Source organism: Podarcis filfolensis (genome assembly GCF_964270895.1).
Source record: "Podarcis filfolensis genome assembly, chromosome: 3".
NCBI lineage: Eukaryota > Metazoa > Chordata > Lepidosauria > Squamata > Lacertidae > Podarcis > Podarcis filfolensis.
Window position 1 is genome coordinate 103003071 of NC_139606.1, and position 20384 is coordinate 103023454.

Below are 20384 nucleotides of genomic sequence, written 5' to 3' on the forward strand. Positions count from 1 at the left end.
GGCACACCGGCCGGTGGGCTGGAGCCAGCTGGGGGCCTGCCAATTGCCCCCGTTTCCTTGGTTGTATGCCAACACATATGACCTTAATCTCAGGGTTGTGAGTGTTATATACTGAAGTTCTCACCCTGGGCCAGCAGGGGGATACTGTAGATAGTTTTCACTCAAGTCTGCATATGCAAATAAGGAATGGAAAGTGACGTTCAGTGATTGGATAGTTACAGAAAGTTGTTACTGTTGCTTTGTAGTTGAGCTCTATATAAACAGGCTGGCTGAACCCTTCCCTTCAGTTCAGTTCTGTTCTGGCCTGTGAATAAACAAGAGCTGTCTGAAGAATCACTATGTCGTCTGATATGTTCACCCACAACTTAACAGTGAGCTCCACGTTGGGCAAAAGATTCCTCAATTGCAGGGGGTTGGACTAGATGACCCTCATGGTCCCTTCCAACTCTACAATCCTATGATTCTTTTAATCTATGTATTTCCCAGGAGACTTAACCATCACCTTCCTTGATGCGGGACCCAGACTTCACACAGACAATGAAAATCAACTTCCGGAGTCGGCGCCATCGGCAATGGCGGATTCCCTCTAATTTGGAGGGAGTTTGCTCCGCGGAAATCGGGTCTTGCCGCTACGGCGAAGCGGGGACCCTTCAAAAAACCACAGGCGGGTGAAGCCTGTGACCGTGAGACTCGGCGGGCACCTTCAGTGCCCCCCCAATTTGCGAAGGAACCCGGTTACGGGCTCCGGAGCGAAACGGGGAAGCGGCGTGGTGCTGAGAGTCAATTGCTTCTTCCGTGGAGTGAAGCCGCACAGCTGTTGTCGGAGAGCACTGACTTTTTTCCTGTGACAATTCGGCTATCAAAACAACTACCGTGACTAGGTTGAATTTAAAGATTTGAAAATAAGGGAAGAAAAAGTATTAATTTGGCACCGAAAACGGGAAGGTGTAAACAGGAAGTCCGCCTTCCATTTTTTGTAAACAGATCAAAGCAAAGACTATTTAAACTAAGACCTGGAAAACTACTTCAAAAGGACTTAAATCCTAACATCAAGACAAAAGATTTCCCTCCTTGAATTGCAGGAGAGGGGAGGGAAGAGTGAAAAGTGTTTTCACCTGCAAAGAGAGAGGAAAAAGAAACAAAGACCACCGCTTAATGCCTGGGACGGGCTGTCAAGTGCTAATAAGATTGCCGTACTGGGGATCGCGCTGTTTATGGACATTGTAACTTTTTCACAGTTAACTCTGCAAGAGAGATACTTTTGATTCTGACTGGCTTCTCCGGACTTTAAGTTTTTTTATGGAACTGTAAAGTAGCTGAAATTGAAATTGAAACGGTTGTTTACTTTGTTAATGGGGGATTTGGAAAAGTTACTTTAATGCAACAAGAATTAACTGTTACTGTGTCCCCCTAGAGGAACTTTGTGATTGCTACAACAGGCTAGGGAATTTTCCACTTCAAATTGGCCAGGGGAATTTCCCACAGTAAAACAAACTCCGGCCGTGAGACTGACCTTGAGCTTCAGATAAAGTGTTATGGCAAACTTGCCGCAGGAAAAAACAACAAGATCTGGGAAAATTCAGCAGCAGCGAAGAGCATCAGCATCTGGCCCTTCTGTACCATTAGGGGCAGTACCTGTTCAAACTGATCCAAAAGGAATGGCATCTGAAGATGTTCTAGCTGTGGCATTAGGAAAAATTAGTGAATCTCTGGAAAAACTGAGTAAACAAGTAGCTGAAGCATCAACCAAAATTGATCAGAATACTACAAGCATCAATAATTTGGGACAGAAGGTGAATTCTAACACAGAATCTATTGAGAAATTGCTGCAGGAATCTACCTTGACCCGAAAGACAGCTGAAGAAGCAAAGGAAAAAGCACTGGCCGTAGAGGAAAAGATACCACCGATATGTAAGCAACTTGAGGATCACAAGTCAATGTTATCTATGACTGAACTGAAGGAAAGACAGACAAATTTAAGGATCAGGGCGGTACCTGAACTTGAGAAAGATAACCTAAGTGACTTTCTTATGAATGAATTTGCAGACTTCTGGAACTTAGATTCAGAGAAGCAAGATATCAAGATAGTAAGTGCTTTTAGGCTTGGAAGAGGGGGGAGAAAGAACAGAGTGAGAGACTGTTTGATTACCCTCCGAACAAAAGAGGAGAGAGACAAAATACTGAGTCTGCATTTTCAGAAGACTTTGGAAATACATCAATCAAGAGTGGAGATATTCAAAGACATTCCGAAATATCTTTTGGATCTTAGGTTTAATTACGGAGACTTGGTGAACCTGTTGAGAAGTAATAGTATTGTCTTCAGGTGGGAATTCCCCCAGGGCCTATCTTTTACTTTTAAAGGAAGAAAGTTTAAAATAAGATCAGTGGAAGATAAAGAAAGATTTCTGAAAGATCACGGAGAAGACCTGCAGAAAGGATTCGAAGAAGAGCTAAGAGCACTAAAACCAGGAGTATTAGACATATCATCACTATCCTTTGGATTGGAAAACTTAAGAAAGTGATACCACCGACTGACCAAGAACAACTGCTGGGTACAGTTGGAGGAAAAGTAAAGTAACCACGCCATGGCTCTGCAACTATTAAGCTGGAATATTAATGGCTTTAACTCCACGGAGAATAGGAAAAAAGTCTTTCATTTATTGAAAAAGGAACAATTGGACTTGATTTGTTTACAGGAAACACATGTGATATGGCTGCACAGGAAAGTATTGATTAACAAAAGATTGGGTCAAGAGTTTATTTCATCGGATAAGGTAAAAAAAAGGGGAGTTGTGATTTATGCAAAAGAGAGCCTATCACCGAAATTTATGTTTAAAGATGAACAAAGAAGATTTGTGGCAATTGAAATACAAGCACAAGGAGAAAAATTTCTGATAGTAGGAGTTTACGCACCAAATGAGGGGAAATCGGAATTCTTCAAAAAGTTGCATGAGACATTGCTGGACTATATGGATTACAACATTATCATGATGGGAGATATGAATGGAGTGGTATCCACAAATATGGACAAGGCACAGAAACAGGTAGTTACTAAAGATGGCAGACTACCAAAAACCTTTTTTGAGATGACTGACAATATGGACTTAATGGACATTTGGAGAACAAAGAATCCCTTGGGTAGAGAGGGAACTTTCTTCTCTGAAGCCAAAATGACATGGACAAGAATTGACCAAATTTGGATAACTAGAGGACTGGCACCTAAGACTCGAAAAGTGGAAATTTGCCCTAAAACTTGCTCCGACCATAATGCTGTGAAAATGGAGATGAAATTAACACCAACCGGTTCCTTCAGATGGAGGATGAATGACACCTTGTTTAGAGATCAAGAGGTTACCAAGAAGGCCCAAAAAACCTTGAGAGACTATTTTGAGATAAATATGAACACCACCATTGAAAAAAGAGTAATCTGGGACGCAAGCAAAGCAGTCATGAGGGGGTTTCTAATTCAACAGAATGCAATAAAGAAGAGAACTCAAAATGAGAAAAAAGACAAAATCTTGGAAAAAATAAAAGAGGGTGAGAAGGAACTGAGAGCGAAACCAAAGTCATAAGAGATTCTGAGAGAAATAAAGTTATATCAGGTTCAATATATGAAGATGATGAATCAGGAAATAGAATGGAAAATTAAACAGATGAGACAAAGGACATTTGAATCGGCCAATAAATGTGGGAAATTGTTAGCTTGGCAAATGAAAAAAAGACAAAAACTTAACACCATTACCAACTTGGAAGTGGAAGGAAAGAATATTCAGAATCCAGTGGAAATTAGAAAATGTTTCCAGAGGTACTTTAAACAGTTATATACACAAGGGCCACAGAAAGACCAATTCTTAAAAACAATGGACTACAAAAAATCTCTCAAGAAAACAAGTTAATGTTGAACTATAAAATTACAGAACAGGAGGTGGAAGGTGCCATCCAGAATATGCAGTTGGGCAAATCTCCAGGGCCGGACGGTTTAACCTCAAAATACTATAGATCTCTGAAAGATTGGATAATTCAACCACTAAAGGAGGTTTGTAATGAAATTTTGGAGGGGGAAAAAGCGCCAGAGTCGTGGAAAGAAGCTTATATTACACTTATACCGAAAACTGAGTCTGAAAAGACACAACTTAAGAACTACCGCCCCATATCCCTGCTTAACGTGGATTACAAAATTTTTGCAGACATTTTGGCTAAAAGACTAAAAAAAGTATTAGTGGAGGAGATACATAAAGACCAAGCTGGCTTTCTCCCGGGCAGACACTTGTCTGACAACACGAGAAATATAATTAATATTTTGGAAAAACTGCAAGTGAATATTAATACTAAAGCAGTCTTAATATTTGTAGATGCGGAGAAAGCATCTGGAAGTCAACCCATCCGGTCCCGGAACAAGATGTTGGACATAACATTATGTTTGCTGACTGGGAACAGCTGTGGACCACAGGTATGAAATTCACGGCATGCGATGCCTTAAGAGAGAATATTATGAAAATGATATACAGGTGGTACATGACACCAGTCAAGCTTGCAAAAATCTATCATTTGCCCGATAATAAATGTTGGAAATGTAAAGAGACTGAAGGTACATTCTTTCACCTTTGGTGGATGTGCCCAAGGATTAAGGCCTTCTGGGAGATGATATATAATGAAATGAAAAAGGTATTTAAATATACCTTCTTGGGGGGGGCCACTAGGTGGCGCATTGGAAGATGGATGACAATAACATCTCTCCGACCCACACGAGGTAATTTGGAGGCTATGATGGGGGTAATTAGCCTCCTTAACCCCCCCAGGATTGTGGGGGGGACGGCCCTTGCCTGCTGTGCCCTATACCACCCCCGAATTTGTGGGGGTGGGGGCACTAGGCACAAAGCCCTCCTGTGGGATTCCGGCACTCCTGGACGCCGTCCCTGATTCGCGCCGCTAGTTGCAAGCATCTTCAAAAGAAACAATTTGGACGAGATAAATTGCACATGCTTCAAGGAAAAAGGGGAGTAAAGACTGCTGACAGAAGAGATCTCTGATAACAAGACAAGAATAAAATATGAGAAGATACATCAAGATACGGTATGACAAATGACTGAGGGGGGAGGGGGGAAAAAACCTGCCTTCCATTTTCTTATGTGATTTAACAAGAATCCCCTCCCCTAATGAGTCAGAAACTAAGGACTTAAGCTGTGGATTTAAGGCTGTGTGGAGATAAACTTTCGAACCAAAGCAATGTTTCAAGATGAAGCTGGAAAGCTAAGAGTTTTGGAATGACGCAGTTAAAAATGCCGTCGCCATTTTGGGAGGCATTGTTGGAGCTCTTGGGTCTGGGAGGAGAAAGAGAGAAATAGAGTTGTTTATATATCGTGGATCAACTTCTCGGTGGGACTTAAGAGCGACAAATGCCAAATTTATGATGGAAAGAGCGATGCTATCTACGAAGGAGATATATGGAAACCATCTGGACTTAGTGGAGGAACGGGAAATCCACACAGGATTATTATTTTGCTTATCGGCTTAAGGAGACTAACAGAAGAGATTGTAAAGGAAAAATAGAAATTATATGAACAAGATATGATGTGAAAACACCAAGATAAGACTGGATAGAATTATGAATTTTGTTTGGACTGATTGGGACTGATTTGGACATTAACGCAGTAATAAGAAGATGATCTGAATCCCCCTTTGGATCTTGAAGTATGGGTTCCCCCAACAAAATTTATAAATTTGGCTTTGTAATTTGGAATTTATGTGATGTGATTTAATTTGATGTGATTGGCCAGTTAATAAAAATTATTTTAAAAATAAAATAAATATACCTTCTTGAAGAAACCAGAGGCCTTTCTCCTGGGCATGGTCGGCCAATTGGTGTTAAAGAAGGATAGAACATTTTTTATGTACGCCACAACAGCAGCAAGAATACTTATTGCAAAGTATTGGAAGACACAAGAGTTACCCACTCTGGAAGAATGGCAGATGAAAGTGATGGACTATATGGAATTGGCGGAAATGACTGGCAGAATCCGAGACCTGGGAGAAGAGTCGGTGGAAGAAGATTGGAAGAAATTTAAGGACTATTTACAGAAACATTGTAAAATCAATGAATGTTAAAATGATGTCGGAATGAAATGAAGTGGTTTTAGTAACAATGTTAAAAAGGAGTATGTAAAAATGGCTTGTTAATAGATGAAAATATAAGGCTATAATATGTTAAGACAAAGAACCAAGATAAAAACAAAGAGGGAAAGGATTTGCTGAATTAACCATTCGAAGTGGAATACAAAAAAGGGAGGTGTGAGGAGGTCAGGGAAACAAGTAAATGAAAAGTAAGAAATTGAAAGATGGACTTATTTTTCTTTTTCTCTTTTTACTGTCCTTTCTATTATCTTTTTTTTATTCTGTATTTTTTATTGTTTGTCTTCTTTTTTATTATCTTATTACTTTTGTAATCTGTATTGGAAATTTGAATAAAATATCATAAAAAAAAACAGACAATGAAAATCAACAAGGAAAGTGTCAGGGAAAATACGCTGGGAAGTTCTGGACAACGCTTGCTTTGACACAACATCATCTAAACTCCTTCCAAACAGAACAGGATGCATGCTTGATAAACGGGTCTTCTGGAAGTCTTGTCTTTGAACAAAACCAGCCCCAGTGCTTGAGTTCACCTCTGCACAATGCATAGAATTTGATTGTCTTTTTTGCAGCTCTCTTTTTGGAAGGCGTTACTGGATGAGGGTGCAACTCTTTTTTTTTTTTTTTTTTTTTTTTGAGGAGAAGGTGGTAAATGTCAGAAGATTAGATTTCACAGTTTTGATCCAAACGCTTCTGATAGACTGGCAGGTCAGCGTTAGTTCAAGTATTATAAATAGCACCAAGGTAGTTGCACCAGATCCTAGCCTTGGTGGTCTCCACTTGGGAAGTTTTCTAGCAGGCCGAGGGCCAAATATTTCTCAGCCCTGTTAATTCAGTAAAGAAGAAATGATCACCAAGAATGACTCAGAGCCACTAAATCAAGTGAGCTTGCACTGTAAGCCCTTTAAATGCGGGAGTTCACATTTTACAAGCAGATGGGTATGTGTTGGATTGAACAGCTATTTCCAGGCAGGCCACTGACATGACGGATGGAGGAAACGCTTGGAGGCCAGGCTCATGATGTGCAACAGGCCATGCCAGAATAAAGCCTAGAAAATGATGTGTTCCTTATGCATGAAATCCCAGGGAAAAGGTGGGCGAACGATGAACTCTTGCAGCTCCTTGTTGCGGCTTATTGGGAAAAGAGCACCCAGTTCCTGCTTGGTGGTAACGCGGGTGGCGCTGTGGTCTAAACCACTGAGCCTCTTGGGCTTGCCAATTGGAAAGTCGGCGGTTTGAATCCACACAACACAGTGAGCTCTGTTGCTCCTTCCCAGCTCCTGCCAACCTAGCAGTTTGAAAGCATGCCAGTGCAAGTGGATAAATAGGTACCACTGCGGCAGGAAGGGACATGGTGTTTTTGTGTGCTCTGGTTTCCATCACAGTGTTCCATTCTGCCAGAAGCAGTTAAGTCATACTGGCTACATGACCCGGAAAGCTGTCTGTGGACAAACGCCAGCTCCCTCGGCCTGAAAGCGAGATGAGCGCCGCAACCCCGTAGTCGCCTTCGACTGGACTTAACTGCCCAGTGGTCCTTTTAGCTTTGGGCTATGCTAGCATCTACCTACAAAGCTTCAGGTGGGAATTTTGCATGCAGAGGACTGAGGTTATAACTGATGGGAGTGTTTAGGAAAGACCTTGACTTCTCCCGGGCTCGCAGTTGTAACCAGTCATATTTTGTTCATTATCGATCAAATTCTGTGCAGGAATCGCATGGTATCTTAGGCTAAGAGATGGCGAGTCACTGGCCTAAGGTCACCCATTGGACTTCATGGAAGATCAGGGCTTTGGATACATAGCCAGGTAAGCAGGAAAGAGGATCAGAGTTCAAGGACACGTTCCAGCCAGGCAAAGCCGACTTGAGGATATTTCGGAACAGGATCAGTGAGGGCTGTGGCTTGGGGAGAGGGAAAGTCCCAAGGGACGGATGGAGACGCCTGGAAAACTGAATTCAGTCCCTGAGACTGAGACCTCCTTTCAGCCAGATCCTCAGCTAGCTGAAATGCAACATTTGGCTTTTAATTAGAAACGCAAGCAATCTCACAAAGAAAAGTTAGACTGCTAGCCTGAAGAAGAATCTCTGTTAAAGAAAATGGAAGACGTCTCTCTCCAGCTTCTATGTGAGTATTTTCCTTCCTCATTCTATGGACTTCCTCTATGCCAGCTTTTCTCAACCTGTGGGTCCCCAGATGTTGTTGGACTACAACTCCCATCATCCCTGAGCTCTGGCCTTGCTAGCTAGGGGTGATGGGAGTTGTAGTTCAACAACATCTGGGGACCCACAGGTTGAGAACCGCTGCGTATGCTAATCTGTTGTAAACTATTTTTAAACTTGAAGGCCTCGTTATTACCGTACTCACTTTCCGGACCAACGAGGGCCAGTCGGTAACCCTGGTGCTCAAGACAGATAATGCCATTGCTCTATCTCTACACCAGTAGCCACCAGCTCTATAGTCTGACTTTGTTGTCAGTGGTGCCTGGCATCCGTTGTGTTAGCAAAGTCACTGAAATAATGCGGACAGAGAAAATAAATCCAGAAAACACTTTACTGAGGAAAACTGGACAAAAGCAGCATATAATTTGAGGAGAAAGTTTTGTCCTTCTTTTACATCAGGCCTTGTACACAGCAGGAAAGCATCCAAACAAATGCACAGAGGAAAACTCCCTCAGAACTACACAGTCATTCAGAGCACATGCTACCTCAGCAAACATTGTGCAACTCTGCCTACACCCATCACCCACTTGGCTAGCTGAATTTAACAGAATTAACCCTTACAATGCACAGGAAAGAAATCTCTGCTTTTGCCTTTTCGGCACATTGGGACTGGTAGGGCAGAAGACTAGGAGTCCAACACTAGGTGGAACCAGAGCCAATGGCAGGCTGAGATAGCTAAGTCTAGTTTTGATCCCCCTGCTCCATGGGTGCTTTGGCTGAGATTCCTACATTGCAGGGGGTTGGACTAGATGACCCACAGGGTCCCTTCATGAAGGCAAGAGGCACTACCACCCCCGGATTCATGGTTAGTAAGAAGGCAGAGCAGCCGAGGGAAGGCTGAGGTTGGTGGGGCAGTGCCCTCTTTGGCCTAATGGACCCAACTCCTCTTATTGTTGTTGGGTTGCGAGGGGTGAGAACTCCTCCCGCCCTTCGCACAAGTCTCTTTTTAAGCATTCCTGCAGCCGAGAACATCATGTCTTTTCTCTCATTACAAGACAGACAGGGAGGAGCAGCCGTTCAAGTTTCCAGATGCAGAGAGATTTAGCACAACTGCTGGCCGTCCTGCCAAAACGAAGAAGAGAGGAAGCAAAAATAATAACTCTGTACTGCCAAAGATTTTCAGGGGCAGAGGGAGGTCTGCAGCTGCACCTATACCCGCTTCTCCTTTGGCAGCAGATATACATACATACATACATACATACATACATACCAGTACATACATACATGCATACACAGGAATGACATGAGAAAGGACCTTTAATATGGCTCAGGAGTGAGCATGAATTCAGTTTCCTGCACACATCTCTGAAACTGAACATATTTTTTTCCACCACCCCGATGGAAATTTCGGCAGACTTATTTATTTGTTTTACACCCCTCCCTTCCTCCCGAAGGAGCCCAGGGCAGCAAACCAATCATTAAACAATTTTTAAAAACCACTTTAAAACAATTCCAATAGAGATGCAGGCTGTGAAAGATCTCAGCTTAAAAGGCTTGCTTATTGATTATTACTTATCATTAAAAAGGCCTGTCTATTTCTGGCAACGACTCACCTTGAGAGTCGCGCAATCATCTGGCCTGTGTATTTTACTTGCTTGTCTGTGCAATATGTTTTCTTATTAATGGCAGTTAAAAAAAAACAACAACCTCTGAAATTGGCTTCAGTTCTCAACAGACACTGGCTTCCAGTAGGAGAAAGCAGCCAAGCTAATAAATACAAACAGTCAGGTGTCAACCCCTGGCTGAGCCCTTTGACAATCTTCCAAAGGTGGCTAAATGTCTTCCTCTAAAGTCTAGCTTTAAGTCAGACTCTAACGGAGGCATGGATAAGATCTCCATTGGTATAATCAAGGTGTTGTTGTTTTGTTTTAAAACAAAGGTGGATTGCCAGAATCACATCAAAGCAAGAGTCCCAGATAAAGACCTTGGTCATGATCCAACATTAAGAAGATTTAAGCCTGTTGGTTTCAATGTTATTTGGATGCACTATATTTCACTCTGGGTTGCGATCTTTGCTTATTTTCCCCAGGGGTTGGGGGCTTTCCCCCCACTAGTGTGGGGGCCAAATTCCCTTCTGGTCTACTTTCTGAGTGCCGTGGGAACCCTGAACTACACAATGCAACATTTTGCTGAAGGTCTCACTTGTCGTTTTGTACGGTTATTGCATCCGATCCTCATTCCATCCGTCCTTTTAATTTGTGGCCCACATCAAATATGAAAATATCCCAGCACACCACTCACTGATGCATGCGTTACTTGTAGTGAAAGGCCAGTAGCAATGTGGTGAATTGTGTGTGTGTAGGGGAACAGTTAAGGACAGAGGTATCATCTTGCAAGGGCAATTGGAGGCCTCCCTGTTGTGTGCATAGCTGGGCAGAAGCTAAATACTTTAATTTACCAGTAATATTTTAAGGACTACTAGCCTAATCCCCCTAGTCCACTGACCGCACGTCCCTGTGAGAGACCATTGGTGTGTAAGTTTAAAGGTACCTTCACTTGTTTCTGCTGAAATGGATCCTTCTTTTTTTCCCTTTGAGGAGGAACATTTCAAGAATGGAAAATGTGAATATGGCAACAGGCCTTAATGGAAAGACTGACAAAGCAAGTACAAAGAGACAAACAAACATGGGAGATGATGTCATATGACCGTGGGGCGGGGTCATTCTGTGGGCAGCTAGTAAAACTGGGACCTCAACACTCGCTTCAGGTCAGAACTTCCCTGGAGGGGCTTGATAGGCTGAGATGAAACAATGCATTGCTCTTCCCTGTTCTTTCTCCCTACATATTATGAAATACAGTGGTACCTTGGGTTAAGTACTTAATTCATTCCAGAGGTCCGTTCTTAACCTGAAACGGTTCTTAACCTGAAGCACCACTTTAGCTAATGGGGCCTCCTGCTGCTGCTGCGCCGCTGGAGCACGATTTCTGTTCTCATCCTGAAGCAAAGTTCTTAACCTGAAGCACTATTTCTGGGTTAGCGGAGTCTGTAACCTGCAGCGTATGTAACCTGCAGCGTATGTAACCTGAAGTGTATGTAACCTGAAGCGTATGTAACCTGAAGCATATGTAACCCGAGGTACCACTGTAATAACATAAAAGGTATGTGTTGTATACCAACCAAACCAAACCAAACATTACTTTAATGCATTGTATTTTTTTATTACATGTTCTTGATATATATGAAAACATTTTTTGAAAGTTGTTTAAAAATAAAATTATTATGGTAATTAATGTTCGGGGTCCTGAACATCCTCAAAGTGCAATGCATTTTATGGAGAAGTGAAAGATTCCGCACACTCACATCCGAGTGGCTTCGTTGAAGCAAGCCTCATTCATAAGCTTGTAAAATGTCACCTTGGAAATGTTGCTAATAGGATCGTATTCCAGAGAATGGAGTAGGAGGCAGAGAGGGAGATGAGGCGCAGAAACTTGGACAAGGTGTTTAAGAGATGCAAGGGAAGGAAAAAATGAGGTCACCTCGTGCATTTTTTCAAAAAAGCATATTTGGCTTGTCATAGCTCAAGCGCTTTGGACTCCATGCAAAACTTTTGGCTTCATCTATTGGTCTTGGCAAGGACAGGTGATTTTGAAGAGCCTTGGCCTGTTTAATGACAGAATTACTGAGAGAGGGGTGTGTGATGCAGTGATTTCGATGCAACGTTCTGAATGCCTTTTGTTGGCGTCAGCTGCGTTTTCATAATACAGCAAGTGTTGAGAGCGCATAGACCGGGGTAACCTTGCCTTGTTAACAATAGTAACAGGTGATGAACCTGGGGCCTTCTTAAGGCCAATAAAAAACAGAGTTTTTTGTTCTCTTCCTTTCAACAATTCCAATTTACAAACCCTAAAAGCAGCAAATGTAATCTGCCGTGCCATCTAGTGGCTACTGCATGCATTCCCTTAGCACTGAATCCTCTCACGAGAAGGAAAACTCTGATCCTAAATCTGTGGCTATGATCATTCGTGAGAAAGGCTTTGGGAGTAAACCCCAAGGAAAATTCCATACCTGATGCCTCGCAGGACATCCTGGGGAGAAGAAAAGGCAAGGGAGTAAACCCTACACAAATCCGGAGTGGGGTCTCCAAGATGGATGACGCCTTGTAGGCCTCATTCTGGCAACCCCTGCAGCCAAGCTGGTGCCCAAATCATTGCTCTGCTTTCCTTCGGACCACATCAGCGAGGTCCAGAGGGTAGTCTTGTTGTCTGGGTAGCTCAGGACCTTCATACACACTGCCCAGGGTTCTGCACTTTGGTGCTGTTAAGGCAGGGGGAAAAAATGATGTGGGAGGCTGCAGTTACAGATGAAACTCGAAAAATTAGAATATTGTGGAAAAGTTCATTTCAGTAATTCAACTTAAAAGGTGAAACTAATATATGAGATAGACTCATGACATGACATGCAAAGCGAGATATGTCAAGCCTTTACTGCCGCATTGAGGCAGTAATTGATGCAAAAGGGGCCCAAACCAAGTACTGGGTACATATGCATGCTTCTACTTCTCCGAAGTCCAATATTGCTGTATTTGCAATCCTTGTTTTGCTGATTTCATTTAATATTCTAATTTTCTGAGACTGTTAATGTGGGGTTTTCATCAGCTGTATGCCATGATCATCACAATTATAACAAATAAAGGCTTGACATACAGTGGTACCTTGGGTTAAGAACTTAATTCGTTCTGGAGGTTCGTTCTTAACCTGAAACTGTTCTTAACCTGAAGCACCACTTTAGGTAATGGGGCCTCCTGCTGCCGGAGCCCGATTTCTGTTCTCATCCTGAAGCAAAGTTCTTAACCTGAAACACTATTTCTGGGTTAGCGGAGTCTGTAACCTGAAGCGTATGTAACCTGAAGCGTATGTAACCCGAGGTACCACTGTATCTCACTTTGCATGTCATGAGTCTATCTCATATATTAGTTTCACCTTTTAAGTTGAATTACTGAAATAAATGAACTTTTCCATGATATTCTAATTTTTCGAGTTTCACCTGTATGTGTTACTGGTCTCTGCAGCCACAGTGATTCTGCAGCCGTTTGGCTTCATCCCCAGAGGAACACTCCACTGTCTTTCGAGACAGACGGGTACCAAATGCCCAAGAGAGTAAATGAAGGAATGGCTTGGTAGGGAGAAAATGATTTAGCACTTATCTTTTTACTTCTAGGACCTGAAGAACCAAGCGGGTACTTGTGGCTTTCTGAATGCTGCTGAACTTTCTCATCAACCGCAGCAACCTTGGGATGGTCAAAAGTGGGAGCCCAACAAAGTCTGAAGACACAGGTTGCTCCCCCTCCCCCCCATTTTAAAGAAAACAGTTTGAAACACAAAAGTTAGAGCTCTGCAAACTTTCTAGCATGGTCTCGTTCAAACGGTATTAGCACGAAAAGATGTGTGAGAAGGAAGACCGGTATAGGAAGTAAGTACATTGGCAGAATTTATGCATATTTCCCATGTTCGAGGGGGTAAAAGCTTCCAGCACATCGGATTTTATTGCTTTTGTATTTATCGCATGAACTATGCTAAAAACCTAACAATTTTGACATTAGACGAACATAGTACAATCCACATTTTTATTACACAGTTAACAAAGGAAGCAATTTTTACAAATGCACTTCATATAAGAATATTTTTTATACAGAAAATAGGTCTCTTAAGCAATTTACAGAGGAGCATTTTGGCTTTCTGTTTCTGAATATAGTTCGCTTGATTAAATGTATGCTTCCGTTTTATACAACAGGACAAACAACAGGGCAGTTTAGATTATCACTGTAGATCTGCACAAGGCTGTTAAGACAACATAGATGTATATAGTTTTAGAACCCTTTAGAATAAGCAGACCATTCAAGTATTTAAACACTCGTTATAGAGTTTCTTTTAGGAAAAAAATGAGAAAGTCTTTTCATAGCTCACACCATGAATTTGTGTCAAGGTACACTGGCAAGAACCTTAACATGGCAGCATTTCAGTGTGATTATAAACTTTCATTAGCTAACATAGTTCTTGGCATTAAGACCTCATTGAATGAAAGTATTTAACCTACACTTTCTGAAAACGAACTCCGAAGTAAAATACTGTACTGATGGTGTATAATACACATAACACTAAAGATATTAAGTATATAATATATATATATATATACTTAATTTAAATTCAACAACCAGTTTTCTTATAAGGTTATAATTTAAGGAACGGCAAAACCCAGTAAGGTAGTGACAGAACATGAGACAACTGAAAGACAAAAGATGAGACGACTGAAAGACAGACATATGTCTACAATGACAAACATCTATTTAGAGATTTAGGGTACAGTGCAAAGACTAAGCATTTTTAAACTCATCCATTTTAATGGAGATTTAATTAGCTACTTAATTCTCCTGCTGATAGATCTTGAAAGAGTTTAAACTTGCATCATGCCTATACTCCCAATTTTTGCAAAATAATAATAATAATGGTGAACTCAAAGCACAAACACAAAATCATACTGTTGGTTTTAGGATATAATAATGGCATTTAAGACTCTGTAGTGCTATGACCTTTATAATTAATGCCTTTTTGAGTCCTCCAGAAGTTATTCTGGAGTACAGTGACTTAGATGATAGCTCATTGAAGCAAGTTTTTAAGACAACTGCCAAATAATTTGCTAACACAGATGGGTTGTATTGTTCCATTGTTAACTAATAAGACTGTATCAAATAATAGTTCCCATCGTAATCTTTTTGCTCTCCAAAGTATAAGAAACGAAAGTGTAGCCATCTCACTTTTCTACCATTAATTTTGCAGCCCAAAGGGTAGAGAACACACAAACCAACAGTAAGGAATCACATTGTACTGGGTCACATGAACTAAAAGATTTTTAAAGAAATCATCATTCCAGTGACTTTGCAAACTCAGCATAGTCAATGTAGCCATCATTATTTTTATCATCATCACGCAAGACGCCGTCTATCAAACTAATTAACTCCTCATCTTTCATTGTCTGGGTGTGTTCTCCACCTTCCTACAGGAAGAAAAGGGGGGGGGGGAGAGATAGATTGGTTTTAGCAGACGAGCACATTTGGAAATCAGAACTGTCCCACTCTGTATTCTGCCCTTGAGGGCTGCACTTGGGTTTCCTAGAAATTAGCTAATGAAGGCTAGAAAAAAGTTGAGTGGGCCTGGCAGGTCTTAGACTCAGAAAGGTACAAAACAAGATTTTCAATTTGACTGTCTCTCAAAGCAGTGCTGCAGCTCCTCCGCTCACCCACCCCTCAAACCAGTTCCAGGAAATTAGCGCTCACCTCTTTGTGAACATGTGAGATGGCAGTGGCAAGTTCAAGCCCATCAAGCAGATTGTTGCCATCGTAGTCATGCATTTTGAAGTAATGAAGCTGCAGCTCTTGTGGTGACATCTCAGATTCTGGTTTGTCAATGACGCCTTCTAAATGTTCCATGATGTGGCTGCAGAGTAAGAATACGACGAATCTTAGTGCGCACCGATACAACCACACACCCACTGAATGCAACGAACATGCAGATGTGTGCATATAGGTAATGCAATATGCATTTAAAAGCCAGACTTCGATTGAAATGTGGATACTATCTTCAGAGAGATGGGACCACAGCAGAGAGGAAAGAGAACTAATCTTCTCCCCCACACAGTCCCAAGGCTGCGTGAGCTTCCCCTGAGACTATTAACTGTATATAACAACAACAACAACAACAACAACAACAAAAACATGTTAGTTGCAGTCATGCCAGGTGGACTGCATGAAACGGAGCTTATGAAAGATTTCACAGGCAATATAGCCGTCGGCCATGCTTGCAGAGGCTGATGGGAGTTGTAGTTCAGCCATTTTTGAAGGGACAAAGGCTTCCCGAACTTACCTAAACAGAACCCAATGGGAACCGAGTGTGCTCAGTAACCACAGCATGCTAACTGATTGGTGTGTCTGTGTGTGCGGGGGATGAGACAGAAAGGCAGGTGGGAGGGGAAATGGAATAGGAAAAAGGCTGGCTGGCTGCCACTCTGCACTGGAACATTTTGTTGAATTCAATTCTGCTATTATATCAAATGCCATATCAGACCCTACTTTCCCCCACTTATTTATATTGAGTGTGACTGCAGAGAATACATACTCCTTATCTTGTACCATGTTCTTATCAAGACGCACGTTTGCCTGATGACTTCCATCTGCGTGGTCCTCTGCAAAAGAGGACATAGAAGACGCAAGGACTAGGCAACAGAGGAAATATAGCGTAGAAATCCTTGGTTGTGTAACAGCCATGGTCCTAGCAAAAAAAAAAAAAAGACAGAGTGACCATTTAGTTGGAAAGGCAGCTAATAAATGTTATGATTAATTAAATACATATAAGAATAAAACAACAACTACTACAATTGTGGGTAACAATCAGGCACTTATACCTTTTAGAGTCTCTATTTCCTTATTCCTCCTACCACCTGCATTTTGGGTTTCCACAACCAAAACTGAGTTGCCATGAAAAGCCACAATGAAAATATGTTCTAGGTATTGACGAAAGTTCACAGATGCACAGTAATAAGGCCACCTGCCTAGCTATGCCTTCTTACTTCAAAAGACTGGCTGTGTCATGCTTACATATTGTTAAACCTCATTTTCAGTAGGGAGTCCAGCATCTGTTAACCAGGAACTTGTTTCGTATTCAACCTTTAGTTGAACACCTGGCACAGTTCAAAGTAGACTTTCACACAGGTGGAATAGGCAGTCTGGGATGTAAATCAAGGAATCAAGGAGCACAGCTGTCTGCCAAGAAACCTTTACATTTCTTGAGATAACATCAAGCTTATTGCAAATTCTGCATATTCACTCAAATGCCAAAGTCTAATTACCTAATTTATTGTGACACTATGTGTAACGTGTCACATTTAAGGTTCTACGTACTTCCTCTTTTCCCATTTTAAACTACAGTATTTCCTACTGTAAGCCACTTTGTGCAGAGACCTTTTGAATAGCTAAGAACTGTCAATTGCATTTAATGCAATTCAGCACACAATGCATGGCAGTCAATTACTGGGACAAGAGTGTGAATATTAAGAGTTTAACAACAATGACTTAGAATCAGGCTGGATTAAAAAGCTAATGGCAGAGGTGGAATTTCCTCCTCCCCTCCAACTTTATCTATTCACTATGGGTACAACAGCTGTTACTTGCTACATGTGCCCACTAAATAAGTCTATCTCCCAACCATACATTTTAATGTAGTCATGCCTGAACCCTTAAAAAAAATAAAAATCCAGTTGTTTAGTGGATCTGGAATTTCTAACCATTTTAATACCATAGGGGAGGAAATGCGGTGTGATAGTAACTGAGTATCTCCTAGCATATGGTGGGTGCTAAATACAAACCAAATAGAAGTACTACTAGTAGTTTCTATTTGTTTGAACCCAGATTTGGGATTTTGCAAGGCACTATCAACAAACCTTTAGACTTTGAAGTACAAAGACAAACCTCTAGAAATCGTTGACCCCTTGGCCTTTCCACTATGAGCCCCCCTGTTAACTCATTCCCCCCTTCCCTTCATCAAGCGTAAAGCAGTACATACACAACTTAAGCCATCTCCCAGCTCTCCAGTTCTGCTTGGTAAGCAAACCTGGCACTAATTCCAGCAGCAGCTGGAACAATACAACTGTAATGTGAAGAAATGAAAAGGAAAGCACATATCCTCTCCCCTCTTCCCCGTTTGTTTGTTTTTTAACTTGTACTCCGCCAATTAAATTTTGGCTAAAAGTCTGGGCATTATTTGATCAGGGATGAGGTTTATAACTGGAAACAGCTCTCTCACTGGAGTTTTTTTCCCCCCCTGTGAGCAGTTTACTCCTATTTATTAACCTGTAAGATGATTAACATTATTTCCTATTCTGCTTTTCTGGGCTGGGGAAAGGAGAAGAGATATTGAAGACAGCCTGCAACGCAGAAAAGCGACAGCACATTTTCTCCCTCTTTCTTTTTAGAGTTTTAAAAAAGATTTTTAATGTTAGAGGAATTGGGGCATTCTTATTTTTTGTGCGCGCGGGGGTGGGGATGGGAATAGGTTTCTTAAAACCCATCCACCCCCTTCTATGGCAAAACAAATGCCCATTGGTTTCAACAGGTCTACTCTGAGCAGGGCCGACACCTGAGGCAACCTTTTTTTTAAATATATATATTGGTGTTTGATCGGTCTGCTTTCCTTTCTGAATAAAAGCTGCCCGCCCCGCTTTCCAACGCTGTTGAAGGCAGGGAATGCTGCCCCTTAGAACTCAACAGGGCTTGGTCCTGCAGCCACTTACGCGGGAGTAAGCCCCACTGAACTCTATGGCTTCTTTTAGGTAAGAGTGCCCTGTTAATGCCTCAGGTGGCAAAAGCCCAGGACAATGGGGACTGACCCCACCGCCTCACCTGCTCCCAGCGCCGCCAGCTCCTCCTAAAGCGACACCGGACGAAGTTTGGACCTACCCGGCCACCATCGCCTCCTCTCGCGGCCACCCCTGAACTCTCCGCGCTTGCGTCCTGCCACCGCCCAACTCTCCGGCTATTGGCTTCGGCCGCCTCGGAGTTTTACGTCGAACGCCCAGGTGCGGCGGCCAGATGCCACGCCCCTTTCCCTCCCCCTCCCGGCTCCGTGGCCACGCCCCCTCCCTCCGATCTCATGACGTGGCTTCGCTCCTTTCCAACGTTGCGCTCAAAGGGCGGGTCTTAAAAAAAAGAAAGAAAGGGAAGAACCCCACCCCCCGCTTTCCTCTGGTACGCCCGGTGCTCTTTCAGTCATTGCCGGCAGATGGTCTCAGGTTCCCAATCGCCGCAAAGAACTCGTTTACGGCCCTCCCTCTGCCTATGCTAACATGGGCGGGTGCTCCTCCCAACTTTCCTTTGGTACGCCCGGCGCTCTTTCAATCATCGCCGGCGTGGACTCAGATAGCCAATCGCTGCTAAGACTACGTGAAGACCCGCCCACTTTGTCTCTATGTTGCCTCATTTGACTAACATCGGCGCGCGTTTCTCTCTCCTAGGCTGAGGTGCGGCTGTTGGGTTTGGTCGCTTCCAGCGCTTTTCGCAGGACCAGTGAGCCCTCGGAGGCTCTCGCTGGTTGTGTGAATGAGGCTGGGGTTCCCAAAACGAGAACATTGGCAGGATTCTTGTAATAACCTGCAGTTTTATAACAGTATATATTTAAAGCAGATGAATAAATGAGCAAATAAAGTTAATTTGAATATGCAGAAGATATTAAAAATAAATTTAAGGGACCACAGAAAGAGGGGGAAGTCAAGTTTTGAAATGTTAAAATGACTGTAAAATTAGTGAAATATATAAATAAATAAAATTTTAAAAGGACAAGAATCTGGCTTTTGAGTAATTTCGCTTGCCCCTTTCCCCCTGTCATGGTTAGGATGGACATTGTTTTTGTGGTTTGCCTCAGCTGCCATAATGATGATGATGGTGGTGTGGGGGGGTTCGGTTATTGGGTTTTTTATTATCCATTTTTCTGTTGTGGTGTTTGGATGAAGGGTGGTATACAAATTTAGCAACAACATCATCATCTTGGGTTTGCCCTGGGGCTTTGTGCCCCTTAGACTCTAGAGGAAAACATGATGCAGCCTGAAATTTATGTGGGTTTAATATGAAGTAGATGTTCTTAGATCCCACCCTCATCTTTTGATTAAATTCCTACGCCATAAGGATAAAATGGGGAATGAAGAACTGTTATTGTGCCTTGGTGCTGCTTGCTATTTCATTAGGCAGAGAGAGACAGTCACCTCAAGCAGCTGTGGTTGGGTACCATGAAAGGGCAAAGAAAATGTTAGTTATATAACTGATTGTGGTTGCATTTTTACTGTAAGGAAAGTGAGGAGGAGCTTGTGGGACTTTCTGCATGAAGCGGCAAAATAATTTAGCTGGCCTGGGGTACTATGTGCCTTGACTTGTAGTGGTGGAATCACCTGTTGCCCTGCCTCTTGAGCTTCTCAGAATGTTACAAATAAATCGATCCCATAGCTTTTCCCCTCCATGAGAGGTCCAGAGGGCAGTAATACAGTAACGGGCCTTTTCTGTGG

At 42.3% G+C, this 20384-nt stretch overlaps 1 protein-coding gene across 4 annotated transcripts; it reads right to left on the reverse strand.

Annotated features, from left to right (window-relative positions):
• Positions 1–13894: 13894 nt before the first annotated feature.
• On the reverse strand, positions 13895–19473 carry MCFD2 (multiple coagulation factor deficiency 2, ER cargo receptor complex subunit). Of its 4 annotated transcripts, none has more exons than XM_083605627.1 (4): positions 19319–19473; positions 16454–16606; positions 15616–15775; positions 13895–15335 (listed from the first exon to the last, which is right to left on the reverse strand). In XM_083605627.1, exons 1-4 carry the CDS (start codon positions 19456–19458, stop codon positions 15204–15206), a joined length of 585 nt encoding a protein of 194 aa, XP_083461753.1. In that variant the 5' UTR covers positions 19459–19473; the 3' UTR covers positions 13895–15203. The 4 variants fall into 4 exon arrangements, with proteins under 4 accessions (XP_083461753.1, XP_083461756.1, XP_083461754.1 ...); XM_083605630.1 differs by lacking the exon at positions 19319–19473 and adding an exon at positions 18790–18941; XM_083605628.1 differs by lacking the exon at positions 19319–19473 and adding an exon at positions 18733–18900.
• Between the last annotated feature and the right edge of the window lie 911 nt (positions 19474–20384).

Bases quoted from the DNA above. Each gene is read 5' to 3' on its own strand.
- MCFD2 (XM_083605627.1), bottom strand. From the start codon at position 19,458: ATGTTCTCGTTTTGGGAACCCCAGCCTCATTCACACAACCAGCGAGAG. The intron at 16,607-19,318 runs GTTAGTCAAATG...TTTTTTTGCTAG, and splicing joins AGAGAGAAACGCGCGCCGAT to GACCATGGCTGTTACACAAC. The intron at 15,336-15,615 runs GTGAGCGCTAAT...TTCTTCCTGTAG, and splicing joins TCTCACATGTTCACAAAGAG to GAAGGTGGAGAACACACCCA.